Consider the following 25,442-nt stretch of genomic DNA (forward strand, 5'->3'; position numbering starts at 1 on the left):
AGTTGCTGGCCGGTTTACGCATTAATAACAGCGTGCGTCGTTCAGACACCGTTACTTTTTCAGCAAAATTTGGGCCAGTGTTTCAACAATATAGCACCGATTCTGCGACCCGCACCCTCTCCCAGCGCAGCTCCTCGTTGAATTTACTCTACTGTCCCTTCACCCCTGGGACATGGGTTTGAACCCACCTCAGACTGGTGCATTAATGGTCTCTTTTGTCCCTCCACTGACGGAAAGTGTCCTTAAAGGCTGTGAGTTCGGCCAGTCTCAGCCCAGCGTATGGCCTATTGCAAGACTTTGAAAGCTACAAGCTCACATCCGAAACAAACAGAAATGTTGGTCCAGCTTCCCCACTTTCAGTTTTTAAGAACTTTCCTGATAAATAGCCAGATTTTTAAAGAATTACCGATCGCGTTTGATCAAATTTCACCAGCACAGTTTCCTAAATCTCATAATGCTAAAGTCACGAGATTTGGTTGCAATAGATCTCTTGCAGCCAGGCACGGAGATGGAATCTGGTGTCATTTGTATATTTTCCCTCTCTCCTCAACGGTACACGATCAAAAGATAAATCACACAAGTGGTTAAATTATAATTATACCAGATGTAAAAGATTCTAAGGCACTATTCGAAGAAGAGCAGGGGAGATGTCTCGTTGTCTTGGCTAACATTTATCCCTCAACAAACTAAAAAGCAGATTAGCTGGTTATTTATCTCACTTCTTTTTGTGGGACCTTGCTGTGCACAAATTGGCTGCTGCATTTGGCTACTTACAATTGTTACTACACCTCAAAAGTACTTCGGAAGGTTCTGAGGATGTGAAAGGTGTTGTATAAATGCAAATTCTTTCTTCTTTCTAACATATCTTCACATACATTCCCCAGCTCTCTCTGCCACTGGCCAGATGTTGTATTCCGTTTTCTGCCTGCAATATCCCCCCCTTTCTCTCCCTGACTTTTCTGGTTTCTTCTCCCCTGTTCTCCCTGACCTCTTCTGTAAGGTGCATCTCCCACTCTGCTATGTGGAGGCAGTCTCCAGTAAGAGGTCGATGTAACTCAAAGCTCATGCCCCTGAAATCACCTGCACTTTTATCACTACTGGGTAGCTGTTAGTTTTCTTTTGAAGATATTGCGGCAGGATTTCCTGTTCCTGGTGTATTGGATCACGTGGGTGCAGCACAGTGAGGAAAATCGGGTGGGGAGGGTCGCACGGCCGTAAGAGATCCCACCTGATTTTCTGTCCGTTTGAACTGATGGATTCAATACTGTCCTGTCCAGGCACAGGAACAGAAAATGCCCCATTCTTTCCAACTGTTATCTTTCAGTCACTACACCAGTGCCCATTCGGAGCTCTCTCTCTCTGCCTTCAAAGGCCCCCTAGAAACCCTTTGCTTTGACCAGAGTGTGTCCTCTTCGCCCCCCCCTCCCCCCGCCCCCTGAATTTTTCTCCCTTGTTTCCTGCTCGATGTCCCCCGTCTCCCCTTTAGAGCACTGTAAAGAAAAATGTATAAGTTGTTATATTTTTCTACTTTTTGAAAAGATACACAAAGTGATCAAACCAGAAAGAGTGTCCGGATATGACATTCTCTGCTGAGTTTCTGTGCCTCACTACCAATCTCCATAGCAACTTGTAACATTCATTTCCCTTCGCCCCAGAGGAGGGGAGAAAAATTAGAAAAGTTGAAAACGAACATGAAAATTTACTACAGATTACACTGATTTTACTCAGCTCTCCTTTAAATTGCACTTTTACAATTCTTTTGGTACACCATAGTCCCAGTTTTCCACACCTGGTAAAGTCCATGCCAAGACTTGCTGGCTGCCAAGACAAAATAAGCCCACAGCCGATTGAGTTGGCTGCTTTAGCGGGGTCAGATCATTCTAGTGATCAGCATAAGCTCCCAGCGTGGCTTTGGCCTTGCACCTCCAGCTAGCCAAATGGGGCAGGTGGAAAATCTGGCTAGCAGTTCAAGTTTAATGGGATGTGCCCACATAAAGGTAAGTGGCTGCATATGGGGGCAGATGTTGTTTCAGCTTTTATAAAGTGGATTTTAAGCATTTGTCAATCTTTGCTAAGTAAAAGTGAAGTGAAAGGAAACCCAAAATGGAGTCACGAAACAAAGTCTGCGGTCAAGTGATAGCACAGCACCTAATCCTTCGTTTGCTGGTTGACAAAGTGGATCTGTTGCTGCTTGAGGTGGGTGCAAGGAGGATTGGCACTCCGGGGCACCCTTCCCAGAGGACAGCAGTACACTTTGCCTATCAGGAGGTATTGGGCCCTGTTTGACACTCTGTACAGTTCATGGGTAGCATGCTTTACACTCTTGGGAAACCTGCCACCGGTGAAAAGGTCTGAGCCCTGTCAAACAGGTGCCTTCCTTCCAAAAGAAAGTGATCAATACATTGCCCTCTTTAATGTACCTGCTGATTTGGCACATGTCACCAGCGGTGGCTTGGAAGGATCTGGTGGCACAAACAATTTAACGCAACAGTGACCTTCACGCCCATGGGCTGACCCATCCCTGTGATACAAGTTCTCTGCCTCCAAGTGATGGCATGGCCATTGCGAAGTGAAGATGCCAAAGATGGACCTTCCTCTGACATGACCACGAAGGACTGTCTGGGTCAGTAGATGCCAGTCCTGGGATAAGGATGGTTGTATACGTAACACGTGAGGTACAGTCGCTCCTGCTTTTCTTGTCCCCTGAAGAACTGCTCTTCCTCCTCCAAATCTACAAGTCCCATTGGAACCCTCAAAGGAATTCCTATCCTGTCCACTTTGGGTTGCTGCAAGCGAAATGGAAGCAAAACACTTGTAAGAAAGAGAGTAAAAATTAACATAGCAATAAAAATGCAGATGAAGCAATATAACAGGCAAAGAAAATTCACTTTCTTACTAAAAAAATTAAAAAGTTGAGGGTGGAATTTCCTGTGTATTTGTGCCGAGCGACAGACGTAATCCGGGTATAAAGTTAATACCCGGCATAAAAGATCGAGCAAACTCGGCCACGTGTGCGTTATTCCCGTAATTAAGCTACGCCCGAATTTCCTCGCTCTTTTACGCCCGTCTACCGATCCCTGCCCCCGAACGCATCACGGTTCATTATAATGGCTCCGTCCCCAGACTAAAGAGTTGTACACACAAATTTCCTGCAATCACACTGGTTCAAAACGAGTGGAAAATTAAGCCCACAATTTTAGATGCAGCGGGAAACAATCATTTTTCTGGCGTTTTATTGCGATTTTTAAAAATATTTCTCCTCGCTGAGACCTGCCCTGTATTTTCTGATTCTTTGACTCCATTTTTATGGCAAAGTATGAGTCACGTTGAAAAGTTTCCCCGATTGCAGGTTCCATTAGGCTGTGCCTAATGTTCACGAACGATGGTTGGATGGCTTCAAACTTTAATTCTCATGCTTAAAGAAGAAATATATAATGCGAGTTCCATGCTTTTCTCGGGCCTCGATCATTTGTGCTAATTTCCACTTGTTTGTACTGAATTTCACATTCTGGTGTATGCTAATGAGGTTGGCAGGAAATTTAAGAGTAAATTGATATCGGCAAAACGGGCGTAACGTCAGGTGTAACTTCCCGATTACAGCTCCGCAGGAAATTCCACCCGCGATGCTCGCCCTTAAACTACTCCTACAGGCCAGGCCCTGAGCGCACCGCTGCGGCCATTTACGTGAGCAAAAGGTACCCACCCATCGGAAAGCAGCTGGTTCCAACGTGGGAGAAAGCTGAATGAAACGTGAATGTTCGATGGTCATCGGTGCGACCTCGAAAATCCCAAATTGTAGCGTGTCGCAAGTAGGAGACACTCCTGTGCCTGCGACTTCACAATCAGCACTCAACTCCCCCGCACCCCCACCCCAAACAAGCCACACCGAATTAAGTGGAAACCAAACACATGATCAGAGAGCGTGATTGACAGGCAGCTGATACGTCAGACAGTCTCACTGATCTCGAGTAACAAGTGGCTGCAACCGCTGTGTGCTCAATCTCTACCCAACCAATCTAAAAAAAACATTTTAAAAAGAGTACATTCAGTTTCGATAAAACAGGCCAAGAGAGTTAGCCAACTCAACTTGAGATAAACCTTTATGTTTTACTTTTAAAGAATGCTGCCTGGACTGTGAATGAAGTCCACGTCAGTTGCTAAATAGCGAATGTAGAACATAACCACCTCCTAATATTTTAGACGTCAGAAGGTGGTTCTTTTCCCAGAGAATAGTGGCCTTGTGGAACAGGCTGCCGCCTAGTGCGGTGAATGCTGATTCACTGAATTCTTTCAAGCGAGAGCAGGACCTGTTTCTGGCTGGGGTGGAGATCACCTTGGATAAAAGGTAGGTACCGTATAATATTAATCAGGGCCAGAGTGATCTCCTGGACTAGGCTCGATAGCAGAAAGGGGACGGAGATGAATTTTCCAGATTTATTTCTCCTAATTGACCTGGGTTTTTAATCTGTTTTTTTCGCCGGGAGATCACATGCTTTCGGGTAGCGTTGCCAACTCTGGTCGGACGTATTCCTGGAAGTTTCATCACATGACCTCCCGTCCCCAACCTCCCCACTCAGTCAAACAGCCTTTTTAGCACTTCTCCAATATTTTTATAATAATCAACAAAAGTGTTTGAAGAAAATTTTAAAAAGCAGACAATTGTTTTTTAATACCCCGATGTTGCCCCTCGGTTGGTCGCAGCAGTGCCCAAGAGATTAATGTCTAATTCCTGGAGATTCCAGGACAATCCTGGAGAGCTGACAACCTTACTTTCAGGTGGGGTGGGCAGTGTATATGTTGTGTGGGACAGGCAGGATGGACCAGAGGGTCTTTTGCGGTCAGCCATTGTTAACACGATTATAGAACAAATAAAAATTGTTTGTTTTCCTGTAGGTTAAGGCAGACGCCAGACCGTCACCATCGAAGCCATTACACGAGCAGAAACAAGAGCCGCACCCGGTCGCCGGGGAAACGTGAACAGCCCAGCGGCCACAACTCGGACAAGAAGAAAAGCTCTTCCTACAGCCCCCGCCGCAAGAGCAGCTCCAGGAGTTCCAGCAGGTCCCCATCCCGCTCGTGCTCCCGATCGCACGACAAGAGAGACGGGCGGAGCAAGTCATGGTCACCGCCTCGCAAGGAGCTGTCCAGGTGGGTCTCATTATACAACCGCACTGGGTAGGAGACAGTTCCCGCCACAAATAGCGGGCACATTCGTGCGAACGCGATTTGCCCGCAATACGCACTGGGCGGTATAACAAGATAGTGCTATGACCGTGCTTCCTTTTAATCTGAGTTTGGTTTGCAGAGTTTCTCCTTGCGTCCCCTATTATCAGTTGGCAGCAGCTGAGGAGAATCTTCTTTTAAGTTCATCATTGCATCTTGCATCTTCTGAAATTGTTCAGCCTGAATTTGAGTTTATCCACTTGTTCCATTTCTCGTCCATTGGTAGTTTTTTCAGCTCTTGAAACCAAGATTGTCTGACGTTATGTTTCAGCCTAGCTGTCTGTCTGTCAATTCTGTTTGGTAGTTCTGGGATATCACCCCTATTCTTGGCAGTAATATCAATGGAGGATCTCTAGGTTATTTGTGGAATAGCCTCTTAATTTGAAGACATTTTGTCTTATCGAACAAGATCTTGATTCTTGCACTCAGCGGTGAACTAGCAAATAAGCACAGCTGTTCCTTCCCTAAATAAATGTAGCACTTAAGACGCTATAACCGGCAACTTTGAAATTGTAATAGGTTTGGAGTCCAGTGCTGTGTTCTTCCTTTCCCCAACCCACCCTTTACCCTGCGGGCTAATTCCACACTACCAGCAGCAACAAACCTCTGTGCGTGTGCGTGTCCAAGTGACGGCATAGTTATTGTGAAGTGAAGATGTCAAAGATGGATGTTCCTCTCACATGTCCAGGAAGGACTGTCTGGGTCAGTAGATGCCGGTCCTGGGATAAGGATGGTTGTATATGTAACACGTGAGGTACAGTCGCTCCTGCTTTTCTTCTCCCCTGAAGCAGTGCTCTTCCTTCTCCAAATCTACGAGTCCCATTGGAACCCTCAAAGGAATTCCTCTCCTGTCCACTTTGGTTGCTGCAAGTGAAATGGAAGCAAAAAAATTGTAAGAAAGTAAAAGGTTTGCAGAAGATCAGATCCACACAGCAATGAAAATTGATAAACCAATAACAATGCAGATAGGAACTTAGGAAAGGAGCAGGCCATTCAGCCCCTCGAGCCTGGTCCACCAGTCAATTAGATCATGGCTGATCTGTATCTTAACTCCATTTACCCGCCTTGGTTTCATATCCCTTAATACCTTTGGTTAACAAAAATCTATCACTCACTTTTGAAATTTTCAATTGATCCCCAGCCTCAACAGCTTTTGGATGAAAGAATTCCAGATTTCCACTACCCTTTGTGCTTCCTGGCATCACCCCCTGAACGGCCTAGTTCTAATATTAAGATTATACCCCATTGTTCTGGACTCCCCCACCAGAGGGAATAGTTTTTCTCTATCTAACCTATCAAACCCTTTAATCATCTTAAACACCTCAATTAGATCACCCCTTAATCTCCTATACTGAAGGGAATACAAGCCTAGTCTATGCAACAATAGACTGATAAAACAATATAACCAGCAAAAAATTTTAAAAATCACTTTCTCACTGGAACATTGATACTCATCCTTGGAGATGGCGAGCTTTGTTTCTGGCCCCAGACCTTGCCCAATGACTGGAGAAGGTCACTGCAAACCAGCACGTTAGAACATTACAATTCTGGCCCACCCGTAGTCTGGAAAAGTGTGGCTGGTAGAAGCCGGTTGGACTGCGACTCCAGCTCGTCACACCTCTAGACACACTTCTTCACACAGCCAAGGGGAAAGGAAACAAAATTGTAAGTGCTAGAAATGCACAGCGAGTCTGTCCAATCTAAGGTTAACGTTCTAGGTAAACACCCTTTGTCTGAGCTGGAAACTGGAAGGTGAAAGTAAGGCAGTGAATAGGTGTAGGAATGATGCAGCACAATCCCGTGATTTTGGGATATTTTTCTTGCATTTCTTGCCATTTTTGAGTATCTTTCCCACCCATTGTCACTGCCTTATTTAACTCTTTACACCCCCTTTAATATCTATGCTGCTTCATTGCCTCACTGATCTTTGTACATCATCTGTCACTTTTTTATTTCTTTCCACCTTTTCATAGAGTCATACAGCACAGAAGGAGGCCCTTCTGCCCATCGTGCCTGTGCCAGCTTTGTGAAGAGCTATCCAATTAGTCCCACTCCCCCGCTCTTTCCCCATAGCCCCTCAAATTTCTCCTTTTTAAGTATATACCCTTAGAACAGAGAAGGTTAAGGGAAGATTAGATAGAGGTGCTCAAGATCGTGAACGGTTTTGATAGAGTAAATACGGAGAAACTGTTTCCAGTGGCAGAAGGGTCGGTAACCAGAGGACACAGATTTAAGGTGATTGTCAAAAGAGCCAGAGGTGAGAAGAGGAAACATTTTTTTAAGCAGCAGGTTATAATGACCTGGAATGCACTGCCTGAATTCCCTTTTGAAAGTTACTATTGAATCTGCTTCCACCACCCTTTCAGGCAGTGCATTCCAGATCAGAACAACTCACTGCCTTAAAAAAATTCTCCCCATCTCCCCCCTAGGTTCTTGTGCCAATTATCTTAAATCTGTGTCCTCTGGTTACCAACCGCCCTGCCAGTGAAATCAGTTTCTCGTTATTTACTGTATCAAAACAACTAGTTTGCTGCCCAGTCACCCCGTTAACTCCTTTCTCTGTAAGACGAGCGGGCAGACCTCAGTATCTTCCTAATGTTCTCTTCATCTCCCCCCGCCCCTCACTTTGTTTTGGTCAGTCTTATTCAGGGACTCGCTTATGTTTCAGCTCTGACGAAGGATTTACACCTGAAACACAAACTTGTCTTTTCTCTCCTCAGATGCTGTCGGATCAGCTGTGTATTTCCAACATTTTCTGCTTTTCTTTCAGATTTCCAACACGTGAATTTTTTAACATTCCTTTATTTATTTATTCATATGGCTCTCTGTCCCTTTTGAGTCAGCGCTAAGATTGTCAGCATTGGCAGTGCGGCAATGTAAAAAAAAATCCAGAATCTGCTGTAGCTCATGGTGCTTTCTCACTGTCATCCCCCGATTCCAGTTATTCCATCAAGTACTCTTACAGCAGTGCAGTAGTGTGAAAGTACAAACATCTGGCTGCACTGTTCAAAATATTAACCCTGCCCCAACAATGCCATCCAAAGTGCACGCCAGCTCCCTCTGCTGGATCACCAAAGCACAGCACTAACTGTTATATGATACAAGGCTGTCCCGTTTAACGCATGAAACCCACAATGTCCTATCAGCCTGCAGTTAGAACTTTTTTTATATAAACACAGTTTGCTTCACTCTGCGCTAAAGGGACTGATTGCCTTTTTATCAATTAATTGGTGCAAATTCATACTTGTTGAGATTTAGTCACCCAGCACTGTCTCCCGAGCAGCATAAGAACATAAGAACATAAGAAATAGGAGCAGGAGTAGGCCAATCGGCCCCTCGAGCCTGCTCCGCCATTCAATAAGATCATGGCTGATCAGATCCTAATCTCAAATCTAAATTCATGTCCAATTTCCTGCCCGCTCCCTGTAACCCCTAATTCCCTTTACTTCTAGGAAACTGTCTATTTCTGTTTTAAATTTATTTAATGATGTAGCTTCCACAGCTTCCTGGGGCAGCAAATTCCACAGACCCACCACCCTCTGAGTGAAGAAGTTTCTCCTCATCTCAGTTTTGAAAGAGCAGCCCCTTATTCTAAGATTATGCCCCCTAGTTCTAGTTTCACCCATCCTTGGGAACATCCTTACCGCATCCACCCGATCAAGCCCCTTCACAATCTTATATGTTTCAATAAGATCGCCTCTCATTCTTCTGAACTCCAATGAGTAGAGTCCCAATCTACTCAACCTCTCCTCATATGTCCACCCCCTCATCCCCGGGATTAACCGAGTGAACCTTCTTTGTACTGCCTCGAGAGCAAGTATGTCTTTTCTTAAGTATGGAGACCAAAACTGTATGCAGTATTCCAGGTGCGGTCTCACCAATACCTTATATAACTGCAGCAATACCTCCCTGTTTTTATATCCCCCGAGCAATAAAAGCCAACATTCCGTTGGCCTTCTTGATCACCTGCTGCACCTGCATACTAACTTTTTGATCTTCTTGCACTAGGACCCCCAGATCCCTTTGTACTGCAGTACTTTCCAGTTTCTCGCTATTAAGATAATAACTTGCTCTCTGATTTTTCCTGCCAAAGTGCATAACCTCACATTTTCCAATATTGTATTGCATCTGCCAAATCTCCGCCCACTCACCCAACCTGTCTATATCCCCCTGTAGGTTTTTTATGTCCTCCTCACTCTCCACTTTCCCTCCCATCTTTGTATCATCTGCAAACTTTGATACGTTACACTCAGTCCCCTCCTCCAAATCGCACTACCTTTTCATAGAATGATACAGCATAGAAGGAGGCCATTTGGCCCATCGTGCCTGTGCAGGCTATTTGAAAGAGCAATCCAATTAGTCCCACCCCCCCTTTCCCCTTAGCCCTGCAATTATTTTTCCTTTTCAAGTATTTATCCATTTTCCTTTTGAAAGTTATTATTGAATCTGCTTCTGCCGCCCTTTCATGCAGCGCATTCCAGATCGTAACAACTCGCTGCGTAACTAAAGAATTTCCTCAACTCCCCTCTGGCTCTTTTGCCTTTTCTGTTTCTTCTCGGAGCAGATCTGTAATACAACCTGAAATGACCCCTTTACCTTCGGGCAAAATACCACTTCACACAACACTGTATGTCAGAATAGAGATGGGGTGAAACTGAGAGATGGGGTGACTCTAAATTGTGGCATTTGGTTTCTGTTGCTTTCCAGCATTGGCCTGAGAAACCCAGATAATTATTTTTACACGTTTGCGTTAAGAACAAGCCAGGGTGTTGTGAGTGACGTGTGTTAGAAGAATTGAAAAGGGGCCTAAGAAAAATATTGTGTCTCACCATTTGGGTGCCTTTTTAAAAAAAATGACAAACCAATTTTCATTAACATGAGGATCCCTTTAGTTCTATCCATTTTGATTAGTTTTAAATCCATGGAATGCTGGCTTGGAAGGGTCAATGAACCCAACATCGTTGCGACCCTGAATTACCAAGCACAGCCCAGACTGATCATCCCCGGGTTCATGACTCTCCACATGTGTTAGTTCAGCTCCCTATTGCTGGGCCCACTAACTCCTTTCAGCCTGCTTACTTTATGATGTCACTGTTTTAACAAAATATTATCAAAAAATTGACAGAGATGGACTCAAAATGATATTAATTATAATTCTTTAAAAAAAATTCAAATCATTGAAAAGGTCCCCTGATTTCCTCTTTTTTAAGAAAAGTACTGAAGGTGCTGATTCTTGCTGGGGTGTCAGCCGCCCCGGTATTCACCCGTGTGTGAGCCCAGGCACTGAATGTTGGCCGGCTGTTCACCAGTGGAGGCATCACAGCCAAGTCCAATTCTATGCTGTCCACCAGGAGTTGCTAAATAATGGCAAGGTGCGAGACCTCTGGCTGATTTGCTTTTCCTCTCACCAACCGAGAGACAGTGAAGCCCCTCGCGGAGGTCAGCTCGGCCCAGAAATCGGACTTGAGCTATCGATGGTCCGTTCTGCTCAGGTGAAACGAATCAGAGAAGGAGTTATGGCCGACAGGGACCCTCTTCGATTCCTGCCTGTGTGATCGTCCGTTCACTTTCTCTTTGTGACAGAGAAAGAGATGGTGACGTTGGGCCGCGACATCACGACTCCGAGGCGGAGAGACATCGTCGCCGCTCAAGAAGCTATTCACCAATTAGGAAACGGAGGCGGGACTCGCCAAGTTTTATGGAGCCGCGTCGGATTACAAGGTACACCATTGGGAGCCTCCATTTGTTACTCTTCAGTGGGGTTTTCTTTTTAGGATTTTAGGCATGGAGTTAATGAAGAAAGTGTCAAAAGGGAAGAAATATTCACTGACTCTGTATTCATTTCAGCTATTCAGATGTATACCTATTTCATCATATCGTGAGTACAGTGACATTTCAGCACAATTATACGGGATATTATAATGGATTCCCTGCATGTTAGACCTTCGAATGGCAATTTGTGTATTTTTTCCTTTACTATTTATCCTCATTTGTAATACCGATGACGATCTAAGTCCTCTTCAGTATGTGTATCAATGGGGGGGGGCGGGGGGTGGGTGAGAAGAATGTGCACTTTATGAATTAGTTTATGTGTTTTTAATATAATAATGAGTAAAAGTTCTGCCGTGGTCCTTCCCGACATCTGTATTTGAACATCTACTCATTATAGTTGACTATTTCACTGCCAGCCTGCATGCAGTGTACAGTTCAAAATAAATTGAAGGAATGGATGGCTGTCTAACCCTGATCAACTCCGCAGCTGCGGTCATCGCTAGCAAGAAACCCATGATCCTAGTACAGGGTGTGTGTGTGTGTGTGTGAGATAGACTGGCCATCAGAGGTGAAGCCATGTTCCTTGTTTCAGTTACCTTGGCAGGAGATCTGGCAGAGTTGCAGCATGAATGGCTGAGCACTAAGTAAGAGTGAGCCTGGTTTCAGGTATCATGATGCCACACTGGACGTTTGCAGAATCGCTGCCCCCACTCCGCTGATTGCCCATCTTCCATATTACATGGAGAGCTAACAAATCCAATGGGGCGTTGTCATCCAGCTGGTCTCGCATGCCCCCTGGTAGCCAAGTAACAGTGGCATTGCAGTGGCATGAGAGCAGGCTGCCCACCCTGCCTCCAGACCCTGTAGGAGGTGTACAGTCCGAGCTGGGTGGGGTGGGAATGCAAGGAAAGACCCACAAGAGAAAAATGGGACCAAAAAAATTTAATGGCAATAAAACGTTGATGTCACGGGTATGTGTCATTTCAAAGACACAGCGTTTGTCACAGTTATCATCATATAGAACCCAATCCTAGCAAGACCTTCCTCATCTCAGCATCAATTGTCTATTAAAGGTCTTGCATAAAGCACACACTTCCTGTAATTGTCACACTTACTTCCTGTCATACCTTCCCTGTTGTTATAAAACAGCATATCCTCCAACTCACTTTGAGCAATGAGGTGATCTGTTAGTATTTCAGTAAAATTGCCTGCAGTGGTTTCCAGATGTTAAATGCAATGATCTATCAAACAAATATACAACCAAGAGCCAAAAGCAACTCAATTGGCACACAAAGGAGACCAAGTACATGCTCTTTGGAGGCATACAAAGGGAGTGTCGAGAATGTAGACTAATGTCCAATCTAATAGAGGGAGTTAGCAGGGTTGTTGGGGTACATGATCAGATGAATCCATCCAAAGACCGCTGTTGGGGGGGGGGGTGGGGGGGGCAGGGGGGGTGGTAGAGCAGTAGAACTTGCATGGCTCCATCTTTGTACTCAATATGTTGGCCTCTCTACAGACACGGACCCGGAATAAGTCACTCTTCAGCCATGAATCAGTCCTCCTCCATGTTGAGCACCACTTGGAGGAAGCACTGAGGGTAGCAAAGGCACAGAATGTACTCTGGGTGGGGGACTTCAATGTCCATCACTAAGAGTGGCTCGGTAGCACCACTACTGACCGAGCTGGCCGAATCCTGAAGGACATAACTGCCAGACTGGGCCTGCGGCAGGTGGTGAGTGAACCAACACGAGGGAAAAACTTACTTGACCTCGTCTTCACCAATCTACCTGTCGCAAATGCATCTGTCCATGACAGTATTGGTAGGAGTGACCACCGCACAGTCCTCGTGGAGACAAAGTCCCGTCTTTGCACTGAGGACACCATCCAACGTGTTGTGTGGCACTAACACTGTGCTAAATGGGACAGATTCAGAACAGATCCAGCAGCTCAAAACTGGGCATCCATGAGACACTATGGGCCATCAGCAGCAGCAGAATTGTATTCCAGCACAATCTGTAACCTCATGGCCCGGCATATTCCTCACTCGACCATTGCCAACAAGCCAGGGGATCAACCCTTGTTCAACGAGGAATGTAGAAGAGCATGCCAGGAGCAGCACCAGGCGTACCTAAAAATAAGGTGCCAACCTGGTGAAGCTACAACTCAGGACTACATGCATGCTAAACAGTGGAAGCAACATGCTATAGACAGAGCTAAGCGATTCCACAACCAACGGATCAGATCAAAGCTCTGCAGTCCTGCCACATCCAGTCGTGAATGGTGGTGGACAATTAAACAACTAACGGGAGGAGGAGGCTCTGCAAACAGCCCCATCCTCAATGATGGCGGAGTCCAGCACATGAGTGCAAAAAACAAGGCTGAAGCGTTTGCAACCATCTTCAGCCAGAAGTGCCAAGTGAATGATCCATCTCGGCCTCCTCCCAATATCCCCACCATCACAGAAGCCAGTCTTCAGCCAATTCGATTCACTCCATGTGATATCAAGAAATGGCTGAGTGCACTGGATACAGCAAAAGGCTATGGGCCCCGACAACATCCCAGCTGTAGTGCTGAAGACTTGTGCTCCAGAACTAGCTGCGCCTCTAGCCAAGCTGTTCCAGTACAGCTACAATACTGGCATCTACCCGACAATGTGGAAAATTGCCCAGGTATGTCCTGTCCACAAAAAGCAGGACAAATTCAATCCGGCCAATTACCACCCCATCAGTCTACTCTCAATCATCAGCAAAGTGATGGAAGGTGTCGTCGACAGTGCTATCAAGCAGCACTTACTCACCAATAACCTGCTCACCGATGCTCAGTTTGGGTTCCGCCAGGACCACTCGGCTCCAGACCTCATTACAGCCTTGGTCCAAACATGGACAAAAGAGCTGAATTCCAGGAGGTGAGGTGAGGTGAGTGTGACTGCCCTTGACATCAAGGCAGCATTTGACCGAGTGTGGCACCAAGGAGCCCTAGTAAAATTGAAGTCAATGGGAATCAGGGGGAAAACTCTCCAGTGGCTGGAGTCAAACTTAGCACAAAGGAAGATGGTAGTGGTTGTTGGAGGCCAATCATCTCAGCCCCAGGGTATTGCTGCAGGAGTTCCTCAGGGCAGTGTCCTAGGCCCAACCATCTTCAGCTGCTTCATCAATGACTTTCCCTCCATCATAAGGTCAGAAATAGGGATGCTCGCTGATGATTGCACAGTGTTCAGTTCCATTCGCAACCCCTCAAATGATGAAGTCCGAGCCTGCATGCAGCAAGACCTGGACAACATCCAGGCTTGGGCTGATAAGTGGCAAGTAACATTCGCACCAGACAAGTGCCAGGCAATGACCATCTCCAACAAGAGAGAGTCTAACCACCTCCCCTTGACATTCAACGGCATTACCATCGCCAAATCCACCACCATCAACATCCTGGGGGTCACCATTGACCAGAAACTTAACTGGACCAGCCATGTAAATACTGTGGCTACAAGAGCAGGTCAGAGGCTTGTTATTCTGCGGCGAGTGACTCACCTCCTGACTCCCCAAAGCCTTTCCACCATCTACAAGGCACAAGTCAGGAGTGTAATGGAATACTCTCCACTTGCTTGGATGAGTGCAGCTCCAACAACACTCAAGAAGCTCGACACCATCCAGGACAAAGCAGCCCGCTTGATTGGCACCCCATCCACCACCCTAAACATTCACTCCCTTCACCACCGGCGCACTGTGGCTGCAGTGTGCACCATCCACAGGATGCACTGCAGTAACTCGCCAAGGCTTCTTCGGCAGCACCTCCCAAACCCATGACCTCTACTATCTAGAAGGACAAGGGCAGCAGGCAAATGGGAACACCACCTGTACATTCCCCTCCAAGTTACACACCATCCCGACTTGGAAATATATCGCATTCCTTCATTGTCACTGGGTCAAAATCCTGGAACTCCCTACCTAACAGCACTGTGGGAGAACCTTCACCACACGGACTGCAGCGGTTCAAGAAGGCGGCTCACCACCACCTTCTCAAGGGCAATTAGGGATGGGCAATAAATGCCGGCCTTGCCAGCGACGCCCACATCCCATGAATGAATAATTTTTTTTAAATGAGCTGAGAAGGACCTCTGAGGAAAACCAGACCACCTTTCTGTTTCAAACTTACCCTGCTCATTTCCTGCTGCTTGATCTATGGAACAATATGGGTATAATTGGAAAGAAACTGTAGTTAGTAAGTCCCCAGGTTACAAATGTCAATCTTATAGGGCCACCAGGTGGTATATGAGAGGATGAAAACTCCCCATCTGATTGGCTGCCTCCCCATGTAGGTTGCCGATCATAATGAAGATTGAGGAACAAAAACTGGGGGCGGGGGGGAAGAAAAGCAGAAAATCAACGCATTCAATCAAAAACTTTCCTTTCCAATCCTACCATTTTCTCACCAATTTTCCCCTTTCTCGACAGCAGTACGGTGGAATTGCCTGTCAGTATTCACCGCCTAGATTCACACATTAAGAAACGCCACTTAGGCACTTATGCAGGGCAGGCCTATCAGTATCCGAGCGAGAAAGTCAGGTTAATACTGGCGATCGAAGAGGCTGCTCGGTCTGCCGCCTGCTCCCTGAGCTTATTTCAGATTTGCAGAATTCACGATGTTCACCTTATCTGTGCAATTACAGCAGTTCCTTCCATATTCCTCACAGGCACACTGCCGATTGGCAGCTCACAAACCAGGCTTTGTCCACCCTCTGCAGCCCAGGTTAAAATCTAACCTGCAAGAAGATAAAAGATCACTAAAATGCCTGTTCACTGAGGACTCTGAGTGAATGGAGTTTGGATTAAACATGGATGGAACGGCCATTGTGATAATAAAACATTTGCAAAGGAGATCTGGTGCCACACACTCTGGTTTGTTGATGCAATCTAAAATTTGATTTGAATTTGGAGGGGATTTGGATTATAAAACCTCCCCTACACAAATGACAGCACAAAAAGAAATTTGAAGTTGGAGCTGAATCAGATTTTCATATTATAGTTAACAAAAGGACATTAATTTAACCTGGGTCAGATCTGATTTGACCCAGGTGCTCTTTGTTGACTTGGAATGGCTGTGCTATCTACCAGTCGAGGCTACTCACAATCCTGGAAAGCCAACAAATTGTTTCATATATAGGATCCATCACATCCCAAAGATTAGCAAGGATCCCTTCGAGTAATACAGGCTAATGTTCATAAGGTGTATGGAAGCTGGATCAGTGGTGCAGCCTTGTTGACCTGGGAGTGCAGACATTCAATAGAGTGCAGATAAATGCTCCTTTCTCCAGTACTAATGTCCTTCAGCTTAATCTACCCCCATTAAGTGCAATCAGAATGCATGGGATTAAAAACAATCCATTGCAGGAGATGAATAAGAAGTAAAATGAAAAAAAAATCACAGGTTTGTTCTATACAGTTTAACAAAAATAAATTCTATTCAAATACACAAGAGAAGTGTCAATTTTGCAAGAGCTTTGGTACAAAGCTGGTCGGTGGATCCTGCACTTAACACTGATAGCTGCACAACTAAAGTCATTGACTGGAAGTGAAGCACTTTGGGAGGTCTGGAGGATGAGATAAGGCACATTCAGCTGAGGGTCATTAGTAAACACAGGATGTCACTGATGAGTCAATCAATGAAATGGAGTGCAGCAAATATTTACACCAGCTGCATCTGATTCTGTAAATATATTTGAGTTATGCTCCCTTTGTATCTTTGAGATGCCGATAGTTTGAGTATGTTTTACTATGGAGGATTTGAATCATGTGAAGGTGCTACTTATTTAACATTGATATCCTCCATGTGTATGGGATACGTGTTATTTGAGCTGTTAGTTAAACTCTAGGCTCTCAAATGTCAAGTCTTACATTAAACTTGGGATTAAAGGTATTTCATGGTGTTTTACTCCAAATCGCATAACTTTGTTTCAGTTTGTCTTGTGTCTCTCATTTTTCCCTCCCATTTGAAGGTTTGCCGAAGATTACTCAAGTCGATTGTGGTTACCTGGGTAACCGCTGCTCTGCATTGGAATGACGCTGTCCCACCTTGAATCCCGTTTTGTGAGGCAGTTAAAGAAGAGCATCCCATCTCTGTACGGCCAACATTTCTTTCTGTCTCTCCCTATTGAATCATATAGGTAGTAGTTCACCACAACGCAGGCCTCTCTGGTGATGGGGCATGTTTGTCTAATCTATTGTGCAAAATGTTCAGAGTGTACTCACAATTCAGCTGATGTCACGGTGTTAGAACTCGGTGCAGCTAACAATTTTCCACCATTGTTTCCATCCATCTTACCCGCATTTCGCTATAATCTTCTCCATTTCTCCCAAATTAAATGTATTGTTTCGATAAACAATTAACAAACACCTTAAAGCATTGGGTGCCTGTAGCAAAGTGATGATCCTGTGTTAGTCACCCAAACACATTTTTAAAATTTCCAGTTGAGAATCACTTGGGAGGCAAGAGCAATGGGTTAGCACACTGGCCTTTCATCTCCAGACACTCAATCCAGCCCAGTGACAATCTCCTCTGCCCGTTGGCTGTAAGTGTTGTGTGTGAAATGTGGTTGGACAGTGTCAGCCCAGCTTCCACAGCACAAAAGCAGCAATCTCACCCTGAAAGGTCACATGGCAAACAGCAGTGCTGCTCTAGCACAGTAGGGTATACACTAGGGCAGATTGTTGGGCAAGAGTAATGGGAGCTTTATTGTATAACTAATCACGCTGTAGATGACCCAGGAGTGTTTGATCCTGGCACTGGGTACCCAAGATAGGAAAGTGAAATTCTATTTCTCAGTCAGTGGAGCGTAAAATCGGGCTTGGTGTAGAACGGGTGTCCAACCCGGACTCACCCCATTCCCGCCGGGCAGGTTAGGTTAAAATTGGGGCTATTGTCTCTCATCTTAATCAGCACAAAAACTCCCCACCCTCCATTTAAAAAAAAAATTGGGACTAATAATTTGCTAATAATCACATTGCAAAAATTGACCAAGTTTCCTGTCATTTGGCCCATTCCGACTCTTCAGCTTCTAACATAGGCAGAGTAGAGCAATCATATGTTTCAATGGGAGCTTTATTTGGTTCGTCCATCATTGCTGGATTGTAGCTCTTAATTTATCGTAAAAATTAACAGGCAGTATGGAGAGCAAAGGGCATCCCACGTAGACATCAACTGAGTCTGGTACAGATCTGGCGTTGTACAAAAATGAATCATTGCTTCTTTGCTAACAGCAGCCTACAGCGAACTACACAGCCAACTAACAGATTGTGGTCTTGCTCTTTGGGACTGCACGTTTAAGGACTGCTCACTGGTGAACATGTCATCAAATTCCTGAGCACCCACATTTGAAAACATTACTGAAGAAAACAATCCGGCTCCCTCCTGCATCTTGCCCGCCATGTCCCGCCACGCTTGTTGTTTCAAGCAAAAGGGCTTCTGCTCTCTCTGGGGACTTTCAGTTTTGCTCCATGACATTTTTCTTTTATGACTCCTTCAAATGAAGTGCTCCATCACTGTTTTGTACTTCTAGCAATCTGGCCTACTGAGGACAGGAGAGTTCAAATATCAGTGAATGCTGCGAACCCTGCTCACATTTAGTAGTAGTCCACCAGATATATCATTTTAAGGACGATTTGACCCAAAGGAAAATGCAAATGAGCTGAAGGTCAATTGCCAGTATGATCATTTGTGTTTGTATCTGGCTGTACTGTATCGCCAGTCCCATGACTGTTAGAAAGCAATCAACAATGCTTCTAATTTGAACTGTGGCCCGGAATATATAACACACATGCTGTGAGCAAGGTTTCTAAGCTGCAAACATTTCCAGCACAGTTTTAGTAGCTGTTCCCAGAACGTTGGGATATCCCGATGGAATTTGTCATTCCCGCGTGACAAACACATGTCCCATGTCATCGTGATCCGTCCACCGCTCCCACTGAGCAGACCCTTGTCTAATCTAACATGCCTACTAACCAACGTTCTATTGTATTCACCTCTCGTAGAGCTGGGGAACCTGATCTTTTCAGAAGGACAGCACTGGCTCGCAACTAATCATTTTCTTGGCTTGGAAGTTTAATCAATGGCAAACTTAACCTCTTTCTATGTTTTCTCAATACCAAGAAATAGCTTTTAATGAGCTCTGATCTCACAGTGAAATAATACGTACAGTGTTTCAGTGTTCTCCACATACAGAGTGAACAGAACTCATTCCTCAATCGCTTATTGAAATCAGTATTTTGATTGGATAAAAGGAGCAGCGTGCTCTTTAAATTTTAATGTCCTTGTTACTTTTGTGAATTTGTGACGAGTTTTCACAAAACATCTATTTCCCTCTCAAGACACAGGTTGATGGTTCTGAAAGGGCGGGGGGAGGGGGGAGAGGAGTAGCTGGTGGCACATTTGAAGAGATGGTGGGCTACCACGGTAACAAGCTTTGTGGAGAACACCAGCACTAATGTGATGTAGGTTGCAGTTTTTCTAGATCTCATTATATTTATGCTAATGTATTTCTGATAATTTGATGATGCTGCCTAGATCATCAAACCTTTAAAAGCCAAGGCCTAGGTTAAGGCTTTGTGAATCTGGCAATCGGGCTTCAGAAATCTTTCTTCATATCGCATTCCCTCATATTAAAGGAATTTTTAAATCAAAAGCGATTTTAATCACACTGTTTCTGTGTAAACATTGTTACCTCCACTGATTGATGCTTTTAAAAGCAATTCTACTACTTATTTTCTTTTGCTTTAAACTGCGTGTAGCTTTTGGGAGGCTTTTTAACTACACTCCCTTTACACACTAGAGTTTAATCTGTTTTTGAAAGTGCAATCCAGTCTTTGGTGAGTCTGATATGATCCAGCCTGTAGTTTAAAGTGGGAGTCTGTCCCCTTATCTAAAGGCAATCGAAGGTGTAGATATGAGAGCGTTCACTGTTTGCGGCCTACCTCAGCTGATTTTTGACATTGCACCAGGCATGATTCTTTTTCCAGTTCACTCCCCTCCTCTCTGGAAAGTGCCGGCTTAAGCCGGGGTTTGGTTCATTTGGTGCCAACAAACCTCTGATACCTCACCCATGTGTGAGCCTAGACAGTGACTGTCGGCAGGCTATCGAACCCAACCCTGTCCGCGTCTAGTGCCCCAGGGGTGTCTGCGTGACGCAAACATTAAAAAAAAATCGACTAACAATTTTAATTAAATTGCATCATAATTACAATAAACTGAATTTCTCAGAGAACCAATCCATACACTCCATGCACCGTTCCAACACCTGACAACTCCCTCAATTCAAAAATAAGTGGGACAGTGAAGCTGAGTTTGAAAAATGGCTGTTTTTTGAAGGTAATATGGGTCAGCTTTTATTTGGGAGAGGCAAGTGGAAAGCCGGATCAAAGCAACTCAGACGCATCACAGCCCCTTAGAGTCCTAAATATTTCTAACACTTAAACTTTTGGTATTTGATGCCAAGGCTCAGTCCTGCAGCCTTTGCACAGGCTGAATTCCGTGACAGATAATTGGAATTCTGTGTCGGAGAATTAGAATTCTGGGTTAGATAATTAGAATTCTATGTCAAATACTGTCACAATATTTCAGAAAAACACATGCAGACTACTTGTACACTTGCGTTATCCAGTGTAATCACTTTTCATTTAATTACTTACAGACACATTTCTATGGAGTAAATGCACCTTCTGCATAACAGCATGTTTGTGTAACATAACCTCCATTGAATTTGACCTCAGGCTTCCCTCCTCCAGGCCCCCAATTAATTGAAAACAGTAGCAGATCTGAAGTATAATTTTCAATCCCCTCGAGAATACTGGTTTATCAGGCACACATTTAAATTCCAGATCTTGAATTTTTCCTATAAAGTTACATTTTTACATAAAGAACTATCTTCAATTATTTCCAGTTTAAATCCTTAGGTCTAGAGTGCACATGTGATTGGCGGAATCCAAGCGCTAACCATTTCTGCCATAGTTTATGAGCCATGTCCATGGTTTACACTGTAAAGAAACAATATCATCTGCCCAAAATTCCTCCTCATCTGGCAAAGCAGTCCCCTTGAGATTCTGAAGATAATGTTGATCGTACTAAATGGATGAACATTTGTCTGTCAAAGCATAGCATTCACCAAGGCCTCAATCTCTGTCGCTCAAAACCTCAAGCGATACCCAGTAAAAGCATAAGAAAATATGGAATGAGAAAGGCCATTCAGCCCCGAGCCTGCTCCTTCCATAGACCCAGGTACAATCGACCCTACCCTACACCCTTCTAAAGGTGCTTTTTAGATTGCACTAGCACCACTGGGTGCCCCAAGCACCGGTCTCACGCAGCCAGCTGCAAACCAAGGTAGGAGGGCCTGCAAGACCTGCTAAAATGGGTCTTCCAGGCAGCCAGTCTTTTCAAGTCCTGCCTCTTTTGTATTTGGTTTGCAGCTGGCTGCTCAATTCTCGTGTTTGAGGAACCCAGTGGCACTAGCACAGGTCTCGGCAATCTCCTAAGGGAAGACTCTGCATAAATAATCCCTAAAAGGCCTGAAAAGATCTGTTACCACGAGAGCTAGTTTTTTTGGCAAGCATGCCTACAGCCTAATCTTATATCGCTCTTAGTATTAAACGTACTGCTTCACACACAGTGGCCATTCATTAGTGGAGCTATTAAGTTTACAGGAACGCAAGCCCATCACACACACTATTAGTAGCCAGTTCATCCTAAAAACATCATTTAAAAAAATATATAAATAAAAAATGGTATATGGTCACCAGAACTTACTTTGGCAGAACAAGTCTCTCCAGACCCCACACAAATAGAGCATAACCGAGAAGTTTCTTTCTGGTTACAGTACTGAGCTTGTTCTACCCACTACACCACTTTACAAAGCGTCAGAGCTTGGGGGGAAGAAATAATCAACTGAATCTGTCACATCAAAAATATCTAACACCTAAATGTTCGTATTATGATATTTAACAGTTTGAAAAATAAGGTCAAATCTCCGAGGCTGTTCAAATGTTAAAAAGAAAACTTTCCAGTAGATTCCTGAACTTTACAGTTGATTCCTGACTTCTACAGCATTGTCCTGCCCCCTTTCCTGTCCCACTCCCCAATCTTTTGGGATGTGAGTCACTGTTTTTCCAAGATGATACCATTGCCTTTTATGGTGACTCAGATCTTGTGAGGATTTTTTTTTTCCTTGCTGTTGCTAGTTGATGTAAAAATAATTGTCACATGCAGATAAAAGGCAATAAGACTTATGTTTTGTCCATTAAAATAGGATTTCAATTTTATCACATTAACTGCAACACTAGAATGCAGTCACTTCAATATAATAACAATATGCATTTATACAGCATTTTTAAACAAAAAAATGTCCTAAAGCACTTCAAAGAGGCGTAAAGGAAAAAGGCCAGATCACAAATCCTGTTATATCGAATTATAGAATGTTACAGCACAGAAGGAGGCCATTCGGCCCGTCATGTGTGTGCTGGCTCTTTGAAAGAGCTATCCAATTAGTCCCACTGCCTCCTCTCTTTCCCCACAGCCCTACAAATTTTTCTTTTCAAGTGTATGTCCAACTCCCTTTTGAAAGTTACTACTGAATCTGCTTCCATCACCCTTTCAGGCAGCGCATTCCTGATCATAACAACTCGCTGCGTAAAGAAATGTCTTCACATTTCCCCTCTGATTCTTTTGCCGTGAGATAAATCAGCTCTGATAGGGAGTTGGGGGAGATCAGGTTGCTAAACAATCAGACTTGCTTAAAACACTGGATGCCCCAATACTGATCAGGTCAGAAACTGAGTGGATATGGTAACAAATGTTTATATTCATATCAGGATTGCGCCTAGGTGAATTTGATCATTACACAATATCTTTTGCATCCCTGTTAACATCACTGAATAATGTGCCTACAACTCAGTCAAAGGAAAAACTATAATGGGGCAGATTTCCCTGCATCTGCCCCTGTGGCTATTGGATTGTTTGGGAACAGTGAATACAGGAAAATCGGGATATGGGCTGATTTTCCTCCCCACCCAGGTTTCCTGTATACACGATCCAAAATCCCCAGGTGCCAGAATAGGAAAATCTGCCTCCTGTGTTTGTAAGGCACGAGTGACTTAACGCTTTATCGCCTTTTGCTTGCTATGTACAGTGTTATCTAATCCAGGTTCATTCCTGTCTCCCCTGTTTTTTTTTCGTCCCACTCATTCAGTGCACGTAAGCGGCCCATTCCGTACTACAGGCCCAGCCCTTCGTCGCCCAGCTCCCTGAGCAGTTACTCTTCCTACAGCAGGAGCCGAAGCCGCAGCTACGACAGCTACAGTTCGTACAGTCGGAGCCGGACTCGCAGCCGGAGTCGGACTCGCAGTCGGAGCGCCAGCTACGACAGTCGGAGCAGCTCGGAAAGTACAGGCTTTTAGGAGGGGATTAAAAAAAAAACAACATACACACAAAAAATAAACAACAGTAAAACATCAGCTACTGACTCGTTTCCAAAACAGGAGACGTGAACCTGCGAGTACCTGCAGTCCCAGTAGGTCACTGCAACCAGATTTGTATTATAATGAGTATATATTTATATCAAGATAGCCTTGTAGGTCCTAACATTCATGAATTCTTAGACCCAGGCTTACACATCATTCAACACTGATGAAGGGACGGACAAATCAGATTTTGCAGTCTTCGAACTGTCTCCATCCTGTGTTTCCTTTATTTGCCAGTGGACACCTTTCAGGAGTTTCAAACCATTTGCCTGGTGCTGAGATTTAAACGGAACACATTTTTTTAATAAACACGAATTGTAAACCTCTGCAAAAGAATTCTTCCATGAAGTCATATGAACCAAAAGTCGGCAACTTCCTCCAAACAAATGACATGCAGCTATTTAAAAAAAAAAATCTCACACACTTTTTTTCTGGTTGACTGGAATTTGTATTGAACAAATCTTCAGGAGTTTCTGCGCTGATACTTTTCGACGAGCCTCTGGACAAAAAACCACCAGATGAACAAGTGGACCGGCCGACACGGAAGCTCTCTTCACTTGGTCTCATTCAGCAACGCCGCCTACAAACTGCAGGCCTTCCTTGGATTCCTCCTACTGACCTTGTAATATTGAGAGGGAAACAAAGTTTAAGTCACTGTTATGGTTGCAAAAATGGAAAACTATGCACTGTAAATATAGTACAATTAGCACATGGTGGGATGGGGGCGGGGGTGTGGCTCTGAGAGTTCAAAGGGGAATCATAACATGCTGTACTAAAGCAACAACTTATGTAGAATTGTATTCATTCCTCTAGTTGCTTTCTACTAGATGCTAGTTGAGGCTTGTTCAAACAGCGATGTTGATGCTAAGAATTTCTCATAAATATACGAGTTGTTTAAGTGTTGTGCAGCAAAAACCATCATCTTTCGTTTAATGACATTCCCATTCTCCATCCTTTAGGCTTTTTAAGGCCCCCCCCCCCCCCCACCTTAAAAGCCATCTTGTTGTTACAACCATCGTGCTTATTTTGTTTAAACAGATCTGGTTAGGTTTAGCCTTTGCTCACTAAGTGACTCACCCAAATAAAGCTCCCCGTCTCTCTATGAGGAGGGAGTGCCCCGGAATCCTGCCACTGCCCACACCCAGTCTGCTAAAAACCACTGGTTTGGCAAGGTGAACAGCACTGTACAGTCAAGCTATTGGATTACTGATTCTAACATTGGTGTCACCACTGAAAGACACTGAGGAACTGCACGGTGACTCCATCAAACCATTGCGAGAGACTGAGGGTTAAAGAGAGACAGACAGAGCCAGAGGCAGACAGTAACATTCCAGAGTTGCTTGAGGCCACAAAAAAGGGGCCCAAGTTTCCAGACCAATGTTAGGCATTTGGAATCTTTCCAATTTCATATTCATTTAATTCAAAATGCAGATTTGAGCCTTTAGTGTGGAAGGTTCTTCTACAGTTTGGGAGTTGGTCGCTTGGAACAGTAGTTTTGACACTGGGGTAGAAATTTGCCTTGGTCGTGGCGCAAAACGTGCAGAAGCACACCGTTATACTCGCCTCCCGATATACTCACCGCCCGGGGAAACTCACTGCCCGATATACTCACCGCCCGGGGATACTCACCGCCCGGGGATACTCACCGCCCGGGGATACTCACCGCCCGATATACTCACCGCCCGATATACTCACCGCCCGGGGAAACTCACCGCCCGATATACTCACCGCCCGGGGATACTCACCGCCCGGGGATACTCACCGCCCGATATACTCACCGCCCGATATACTCACCGCCCGGGGAAACTCACCGCCCGATATACTCACCGCCCGGGGATACTCACCGCCCGGGGATACTCACCGCCCGGGGATACTCACCGCCCGATATACTCACCGCCCGGGGAAACTCACCGCCCGATATACTCACCGCCCGGGGATACTCACCGC

General features: G+C 44.8%; 1 protein-coding gene and 1 long non-coding RNA gene across 3 annotated transcripts in view; one reads left to right on the forward strand and one right to left on the reverse strand.

Moving 5' to 3' along the window:
- srrm3 (serine/arginine repetitive matrix 3) overlaps positions 1-24,280 on the forward strand; it is a 632,220-nt gene extending 607,940 nt beyond the window's left edge. The window contains exons 14-17 of the mRNA XM_068007973.1: positions 4,894-5,148; positions 10,807-10,944; positions 16,988-17,110; positions 23,225-24,280. Of these exons, the coding sequence (XP_067864074.1) occupies positions 4,894-5,148; positions 10,807-10,944; positions 16,988-17,030 (436 nt within the window). The 3' untranslated portion in view covers positions 17,031-17,110; positions 23,225-24,280. The remainder of the gene's footprint in view (positions 1-4,893; positions 5,149-10,806; positions 10,945-16,987; positions 17,111-23,224) is intronic.
- LOC137344806 (uncharacterized) lies at positions 1,733-22,186 on the reverse strand. Of its 2 annotated transcripts, XR_010968464.1 has the most exons (4): positions 21,787-22,186; positions 17,241-17,402; positions 5,828-6,087; positions 1,733-2,786 (listed from the first exon to the last, which is right to left on the reverse strand). It is a non-coding gene; the product is annotated as an uncharacterized lncRNA (long non-coding RNA). The 2 variants fall into 2 exon arrangements; XR_010968463.1 differs by lacking the exon at positions 17,241-17,402 and having other exon boundaries at positions 21,787-22,185.
- Positions 24,281-25,442: the final 1,162 nt, after the last annotated feature.

The sequence above is a fragment of the Heptranchias perlo genome, chromosome 28 (assembly GCF_035084215.1).
Source record: "Heptranchias perlo isolate sHepPer1 chromosome 28, sHepPer1.hap1, whole genome shotgun sequence".
Classification (NCBI taxonomy): domain Eukaryota; kingdom Metazoa; phylum Chordata; class Chondrichthyes; order Hexanchiformes; family Hexanchidae; genus Heptranchias; species Heptranchias perlo.